This window comes from Bison bison, unplaced genomic scaffold (genome assembly GCF_000754665.1).
Source record: "Bison bison bison isolate TAMUID 2011002044 unplaced genomic scaffold, Bison_UMD1.0 scf7180017864495, whole genome shotgun sequence".
NCBI lineage: Eukaryota > Metazoa > Chordata > Mammalia > Artiodactyla > Bovidae > Bison > Bison bison.
This window is the reverse complement of record NW_011495054.1, coordinates 6,785,586-6,794,321: the sequence shown is the minus strand read 5'-3', so window position 1 is coordinate 6,794,321 and position 8,736 is coordinate 6,785,586. Positions and strand designations below refer to the sequence as shown.

General features: G+C 50.5%; 1 protein-coding gene across 1 annotated transcript in view; it reads right to left on the bottom strand.

Annotated features, from left to right (window-relative positions):
• Positions 1 to 5,833, bottom strand: part of GLTP (glycolipid transfer protein) — a 22,578-nt gene extending 16,745 nt beyond the window's left edge. Inside the window, exon 1 of the mRNA XM_010828656.1 lies at positions 5,577 to 5,833. Coding sequence (XP_010826958.1) covers positions 5,577 to 5,679 — 103 coding nt within the window. The 5' untranslated portion in view covers positions 5,680 to 5,833. The remainder of the gene's footprint in view (positions 1 to 5,576) is intronic.
• Between the last annotated feature and the right edge of the window lie 2,903 nt (positions 5,834 to 8,736).

The window sequence follows — 8,736 nt, the reverse complement described above, 5'->3', positions numbered from 1 at the left end:
GTTATGACCAACCTAGATAGCATATTGAAAAGCAGAGACATTACTTTGCCAACAAAGGTCCATCTAGTCAAGGCTATGGTTTTTCCTGTGGTCATGTATGGATGTGAGAGTTGGACTGTGAAGAAAGCTGAGCGCCGAAGAATTGATGGTTTTGAACTGTGGTGTTGGAGAAGACTCTTGAGAGTCCCTTGGACTGCAAGGAGATCCAACCAGTCAACTCCGAAGGAGATCAGCCCTGGGATTTCTTTGGAAGGAATGATGCTAAAGCTGAAACTCCAGTACTTCGCCCACCTCATGTGAAGAGCTGACTCATTGGAAAAGACTCTGATGCTGGGAGGGATTGGGGGCAGGAGGAGAAGGGGACGACAGAGGATGAGATGGCTGGATGGCATCACTGACTCGATGGACGTGAGTCTGGGTGAACTCCGGGAGTTGGTGATGGACAGGGAGGCCTGGCGTGCTGTGATTCATGGGGTCACAAAGAGTCGGACACGACTGAGCGACTGAACTGAACTGAACTGAACTGAGAGACTCCCATTCAGGGACTTCAGCCAACAATAAACCCGGGTTCAAAGCAACTTCTCTCTAAGCCTCCCAAGCAGCCAACAGATGAACAGGTTAACACACGGGGCCAGAGGCAGCCCTCTGTTTAGGTGTTGCTCGGCTCTAATCTGGGCCAGGTGAGCTCACGAGTGGGTCTCACCAACACACAGGAGACGCTTCTCAAGGTTCATAAGACCTCACTCCCTACTTGCAAATACACCTCCAACGGGTGAGAGGGGTCAGCAGGCTGGTTCAGTTCAAAGTTGCAAAACCGGGGTTGGGGTGAGTGGGGGAAGCGGGGGAGTGAGAGGGAGGTCCAAGAGAGGGAGGGTATGTCTACACACATAGCTGATTCACTTGGTTATACAGCAGAAACTAACACAACATCGTAAAGCAACTGTGTTGTAGTTTAGTGGCTCAGTTATGTCCGACTCTTTTGCAACCCTATGGACGCCGCCAGGCTCCTCTGTCCATGGCATTTCTCAGGCAAGAAATACTGGAGAGGAGTGGGTTGCCATTTCCTTTTCTGGGGTCGTCCCAATCCCGGGATGGAACCTGTGTCTCCTGTATTACAAGCAGATTCCTTACCACTGAACCACCTGGGAAGCAACTATACCTCAAAAAAGAATTTTTTTTTAATTGCAAAACCCATTGCCTTAAGCGGCTGTAGTATCAGCGGAACCCATCCCGGTGAAAGGAAGGTGGTGGGCTGGAGGGGAGTGGTGCCCCGGGCAGTGAGACTCTGACGCAGGTATAGAGCCAGAAGCGAGTGGTGTCATGACGCCATCTCTGGGGCTGCAAGCCATTCAAAAAGGCTACAGCATGGATTTCAAGGTGGGGTAATAGGGAGCCACTGCAGCTTCTAGACAGAGAGTGACAAAACTAAATGATAACCAGGTCTCTCCCTTCGCCTCTCTCTCCCTCCATTCCCCACCCTTCAACTGCAAATGCTCTGGAATGGTTGTGTAATCCACCGTAAAAGCTGAGAGGGTAGGGCCTCACAGAAGTCAACTGCAAACTGATCAGTGGTGAGATCCGATTACTTGGTCAAGGTGGAGAAAGAAGATGGACAAAGGGTTGTTGACCTCTAGGTGGACACAGCAAAACCTATCCGGCTTGGGAGGCTCAGACCAGAGATACAGAAGAACGAGCCCAGGATACAGGTGCTCTGAACCACACATGACCTGCAGCCCAAAAGAATCAGCATTCATCAAGCCCAACCAATTCTGTCCCAAACCACATCCAATGAAGCATTAAGAAATGTGACTGCGCTAAACACATGTAAAGCCTTCACCTGCTTCGACCCAGCAATTTCCCTTCAAAAAATTAGAAATAACCAAAGAAGTATGCAAAGAAATATACATAAGAATGTTCACTGTAGCATGGTTTACTAGAGAAAAAAAAGAAACAATGTGAATATCCAACACCAGGGGCCTGGTTAAACAGTTTATGGCTACATTCAAACAACAAAATTCTAAGTAGCTCTGGAAAATGACAGTTGACATGAAAAGCTAGTTATGCTATATGGTTGGGTTTAAAAAAAAAAAAAAAAGCAGTTTATCCTTTTTCCCTTAAAGTTGGATAAAGAGACAAATGGGTCTGAAAGGAAAATAGTCTGAAATGTCACCACTGATTTCTCTTAAAAAAAAACAACGGGACTTTTCTGGTGATCCGGTGGTTTCCTGGTGGTCCAGTGCATAAGAATCTTGTGGCTCAGCTGGTAAAGAATCCACCTGCAATGCAGGAGACCTGGGTTTGATCCCTGGGTTGGGAAGATCCCCTGAAGGAGGGCATGGCAACCCACTTCAGTATTCTGGCCTGGAGAATTCCATGGACCATACAGTCCATGGGGTTGCAAAGAGTCGAACACAACTGAGCGACTTTGACTATACATTGAATGCAGAAGACGCAGATTCAGTCCCTGGTCCTGGAACTAAAGTCCCCTAGGCCGAGAAACAACTAAGCATACATGCCCAGTGCAGCCAAATAAATTAAGGTTTTTTAAAATAACAACAAAAAACTCTGTCTCAAAAAGCCGTGAAAGGATTAAGTGAACCCATCTACATAGTCTACTTAGCATGGAGTAAATGCTCAATAAAAAATGGCAGGGAGATTTTTAATTTATCATTTCTTCTTGATCAATTTTTCCTCTGAGAAACAGATCTTCCTTAAAGAAATAAATACTTTTTAAAAACACTGCTCTTAGCCCTCTGCTCTATTCGTATCAAGAGAGGAAGCTCTCAACTGGGGGTGACTGTTTCTCTGCAGGTATTTTTGGTTGTTACAACTTGGAGAAATGGGATGCTGCTGGCATCTGGCAGAGAGAGGCCAGGGATGCCACTGAACATCTTACAAAGCACAGAACAGCCCCACCCCCCCACTCCAAAGAATGGCCCAGCCCGGAATGTCAGCAGTGTCATGGTGGAGAAACCCTGCTTTGGAAGGAACTGCCACAATGCCATTCAGACTTCTTGAGTTCAAACTTCAGACCTGCTCCATGCCAGAGACACACACGGCACCCAGATCACAGATCACCCAAGGGGCCAGACATTCCCAAGACCTGGACAAAGCCCATGTTTCAGAGCAGATGGGCCAATCTCCATCAAACCCGGTGTGCCAGGGGAAAGCCACTGGTGGGAGCATCCTCCCCAAACTTCAACCCTTGGGAGGAACCCTCCCCCGAGAAAAGCCTTAATGCTTCAGAACGGATCATCACGTTTTTCAAACAGTGCTAAGAATTATCCTCTGTGGGCCGACCCACTGAGGCTTCTGTATAAATGGCGGCTCTGTCAACAGATGTGACGGCCCACAACACCCAGTTCGCAGCAAAGACAAGGGTCTTTTGAGATCAGGGAAGGGGGAGGGGACGTTCTCCTACCCAGGCACCAGCTCACCACCCGCTCCAGCCACCACCACCCACCTCTTTTCCCGTCAAACTGGCCCGATACTTGCATCAAGTGAAGGCGGCCCCGAACGCAGAAACTGATGGACAACCTTGCTGAAGATGCAGGAGGAAAAGGCCACAGAACTTACCTTGGGGGTTTCTCCACCTTGAGAGACAGCTAACATTTGGGGCTGGCTCAGTTCTTTGTGGTTGGGGTCTATGTTGTGCCCTGGAGGGTGTTTACCAGCGTCCCTGACTTCCAGCTGCCAGTACCATCTCCCTGTGCCCCTTACCCACCGCCCCCCCAGGATGTGACAACCAAAAATGTCTCCAGATACTGCCCGTTGTCCCCTGAGGGGGCAAAACTGTTTGAGTTGAGAAGGACTAGATTAAACAGATTCTGAATCCTTATTCAGAGCAAATATTCATAGAACTAAAAGAGGAGGGAAAAACCCATCACAAAAACCAACAGTTCCTCAATGCTAAAATCAGACAGTTCGCAAGCTCCTGCCTGGAGATTTAGCATTATCTCAACATGGAGATACCAATATTAAGAATATTCTGTACATTTAAGTGCTGACTGAGCACCTACTGGGCACCAGACATTGTTCTGAGTATCAGGGATGCAACAGTAGACGTAAAGGACCCAGGTCTGAGAATCGTACAAACCAGGCAAAGGCACTCACTCAAACACTCATTAATCAATCATCTACGCTATGAAGGAACCAAAACTGAACTCAGGAACTTGTATAACAACCACGCCCCCAACAGCTAGGCATTTAAAGGCCTCGGAACCTTACACACTCCACCTCATTTAGTCCTTGCCACTAGCCTCAGAGATCAGCATGCCCATTTCACAGATGGGGACGGTGAGGCAAAGGGTGGAGGAAGAGAACAGGGATGTGACTTCATGTAGCCACAACCACCCCAGAGCCCACAGCACTGTAGCAACTACTGCCCACTGGGAGCCCTGATTACCCTCCAGGGGAAAGGGAGTGACTGCCCTGGGTGCCACCATCCCTTTAGTCCAAGTTAGTGTCAGCTTCTGTCAGTCTGCAGGTTTCTGTTGGACTCTGCCCTGGGGACTGGTCTCTTCCAGCCAGGCCACCAAGTAAACCAGCAGGGCAGGGTTTCGGGAAAGCCCACATGGAAGAGGAGAAAGCAGAGCTCAGGTTGCATTCTTTCCTGGAGACCAGCAAGGCAAAGGGCAGGGCCCTACTGCCTTCTGTTTCCCATTTTCCATCCAGGGTGTGGGCTGGGTTGGAGGATGGGAGAAACGAGGGTCTGCAACTGGCTTAGGGCCGCCTCCCAGTGTTCCTGTGACCTCCCAGGGCATGACAGATGGGGGAGGGGACTTTTTCTTTTGGACCCCACCCCAAGCACCCAGTGTCTGATGTCACCCCACAAAGCAGGTCCCCTGGTCTCGACCCCTGCTCCAAACGGAGGGGAAAGTTTAGGTGGTTCTCCCCAAGAAGGGGGCCCGAGAGTTTTGCAACTCCATTTCCAAAAACCCCCTCCTCACTTTGCCAGGCTTTCTGCCCCTGGAGTGGGGGTGGGGGGTGGGGGGTCTTGGACTTGGAATTATGAGGAAAAGAAGGGTTCACACCGTCCCACGAGGGAGAGGATGGGAGAATTTACAGAAAAGAGGGGGTTTATCAAATGAGGGTTTCATTTTAAAGTGAGAGAGTTGGGAGCCATTCAGAAGAGGAAGAACGGGAGGATGGGGTGAGGGATAAAAGACCTGGGCGGTGGGGGACGGTGGGACGCTTTGGGGGAGACAGAGGACTGCAGAACTGGGGATGTGGTAGAGTAGGGGTGTTCGTGGGGAAATGGACGTTTGGGGCGCACAAGCGGGTGGAGATCTGCGGGCATCTGACGGATGAAGTGTCTGGGGAGACAGAGGATTTGTGGATGTCCGGGAAGAGATGAGGATGTGACATGTTCTGGGGAGAGAGGATCTGGGAGCGGTCTGGGATAGGGGAAATCTAGGGTGCTTGCAGAAAAAGGGGATCTTTGGTGCCTGGGGAAGTAGGATTTGGGGTGTCCACGGAAGGGCTGGTTTGGGGATATTTGAGAGAAGGAAGCGGGTGCATCTGGGAGCGCCCTGGGGCAGGGCTCCCGGCCAGTTTCCCCTTTCACCCCGGCTCACCGAAGAAGGGCGGCAGGTGGGACACCGCCTCCAGGAAGGGCCCCGTCTCGATCTGCTTGTCCGCAGGCAGGGGCCTCAGCAGGTGCTCCGCCAGCAGCGCCATTTCGGGGTCGAGGCCCGCGGTGATGCCCCAGCCGGCGCCGCGGGCGTCCACGCCGCCCCCCGGGCCGCCGCCGTCAGCGCCGGGGATGTCACTGCCGCCCTCAGCAGCCTCCGGGGACGCCAGCGTCGCCACTTCCGCCCGCGCTGCGCCCGCGTAGCCGAGCGCTCAGCGCCGCCCGCAGGCCGAGCGCCTAAACTGCTTGCCGCTCCGCCCCACCCCCGCCCGCCCGCGCCCAATCCGCGTCCGCCGCCGCGCCCGCCAGCCCAATCCTCGCCCACGGCCGTGGACCTCCGCGCCGCCATTGGCCGGGGGGCGGGGCCAACCCGCCCGCGCGGAAGCGCGGCGACTCCTACATTCAGGTACGCCCAGGTGAGCCGCTCCCAGGTGTCCCGTCCCCTCGTGTTTCCTGCCACCTCCGGCGTGGCACCCCGCAACCAGGCGAACTGGCTCGGGCCCCGTCCTCGCCTGATGGGCAAGGTCACAACTCACAACCCATCCACCAGCCCAGGTTACGGCCCAATCCTGCCAGCATCCTTCAGGACATTTGCTACCCCACAAACAGGGACTAATCTTTAACAGTCCCAAGAGGCTTTTTGGACCCTGCTGTGATCAAAGTTCTCTTTGGCTACAACAGTGGGGATCCTTGATTCTTTAGTGATCTTCTGCCTGTTGGACACTGGCCAATCACAAGTTAACTCAGTCATGCCTAACTAGGACTCTTGTCAGCTGAAATCTGGGGTCCAGTCTGACCTGTACAGTCTGATATTACCTGATGGACTCAGCCCAGTGTACAATCCAACTCAATCACCACCTGACTGGTGCATGTTTCCTCAAACCTGACTTCACCCCAATAGACCAAGGCACATGCTTGCCACAACCTGGAGCACAATTCATCTCAGTCACAACTCACCTTGATGCATGTATCCTAAAATCTAGCACATAGCTGTTGAGAGCTTCTCATTCATTCTCAGAATAAGCAATTCACTATGCTCCCACCATGCACCATGCACTGTGCTAGGCATTGAGGATAAAGTGATGAACAGTACAGCAAAATCCTGGCTCCTGTGGGGGCTCACATTCTAGTTGAGGAGACAAGATAATACATTATATTACAATACAATACATAAGTAAATAAGACAAATTCATATGCTAAGAGTAATGAAGAAAATAAAATAAGGCGGAGTGACAGGGATGACTGAGGATGTACTTGTGATAGGATGTAGGGAGTGAGGGGCAGTAAGTACCTATGAAGTGGTGACATTTGATCCAGGACCTGAAGAAGAAGTAGGAGACAGCCAGAGTGGCTGGGACACATGAAAAAGCCTTAAGGTGACAAAGAGCTTGGTGTGTGCAAGCAACCAGGGGAGGGAATGGGAGTGGAGTGAGTGAGAGGATGAGGCAGAGAAATGATGATAGGAACTGAGCTCAGGGAGGAGAGCAGGGGCTTGTTAGGTTAGGTAGAGTGTGGTATAAAGTTTAGATTTTAAGCTAAGGGCAATGAGAACTCACCGGTGTCAGTAAAAATAATTGCCAAACTTTATTCAATATTTCTCAATGTAATTTTGCAAGGGGAAAATGAGAGAAGAGGCTGTTCCAAACCCATGTATAGTCAGGAAATGAAAGGATCTGGGGGAAAAAAGATTATCATCATGTCTTACTCATGACCCAAACCCTGACATGTTCCATCAAGTCAGCTCATCCACGAATAGAAGCCCAAGCCGTCAAACTTGGCTTGTTCCCACCCCACCCAACCTCACCCCCCTCAGGCATCCTAAGATACCATCTCCTTGAAGCCTCCCTCACCAGCCCGCCCAGCACCTGGACCCAGAACCCCCACCCATATTTCAGACACAGCCCTGCCATTACTTCAACAGAGAGATCACAGCCTACATGGGGACCACCAGCCTCAGATGACACCCCGATTTCTCAACTTGATCCATCTCAGCCAAACCACCGGAGACTGTGGCTGATATCAAAAATTCAAGTCTAGAAAAACTGTCTTGTCATGGAATATGGGTTCGATGTGGTGAGATGGGTCGTTGTTCTGAGTGAATGTGATGTCTTGATGCCTACCCATCCATACAACAAAATTTTTAAGTGCCTGCTGTGGGACGGAATCCCCAGCTCTCCACAGTCCCCACCACTCTCAGAGAGCCTCTGAATCTCCTCTTTCCTCTTTGAAAATAATACGTAGTTCATGGAGAGGTATTTTGAGACTACTATCCCATCTCTCATCAGACTTTCCATTTATTTATTTTCATCAGTACAGACTTCTGATTCCATGGGTTACAATCCATTGCTGTTATTATTTATTTGGGCGCCCAATGTATCCCAGACTCAGCCCATGATGGTCCTTTTCAGCTGGCTTCTGTCTCCCTACCATTCTTTAAACATTTCCTTACTTTCTGACACAAGATATTCCAGGCTCTTCTTGTACTTTTTGACTGCTTTGAGTCTTAATTGCAGCATGTGATATCTGTGTTGCAGTGTTTGGGTTTCTCACTAGTTGGGGTGTGTGGGCTAAGACTCCCTGCAGCATGTAGGATCTTAGTTCCCCAATCAGGGGTCGAACCCAAGTTCCCTGCATTGCAAGGTGGATTCTTAACCATTGGACCACCAGGGATGTCCACACACACACACACACACACACTTATATCTATATTTGTTTCCATGGTTTTCTATTGATGTTGAAAAGCATGAGTTCACCCTAATAGATCCAAGTCCAACCTAACTCCACAGGGTTAATGCTAGTCTTTCCATGTTGGTAACCTCCTCTCTGACAGTGAGAAACCTAGTATTTTCAGTGTGTTCACTTAATTGACCAACCCCCACCCCATAGATCATGATTTCTTATTGTTGATGCTGCCCTCTACCCAACAAGGATACCCTCTACACCCTACTCAATCTCTGACACCCCATGTGTGCGTGCTAAGTAGCCTTAGTCATGTCCAATTCTTTGTGACTCTATGGACTGTAGCCTGCCAGACTCCTCTGTCCATGAGGTTTTCCAGGCAAGAATACTGGAGTGGGTTGCCATGCCCTCCTCAGGGAGATTTC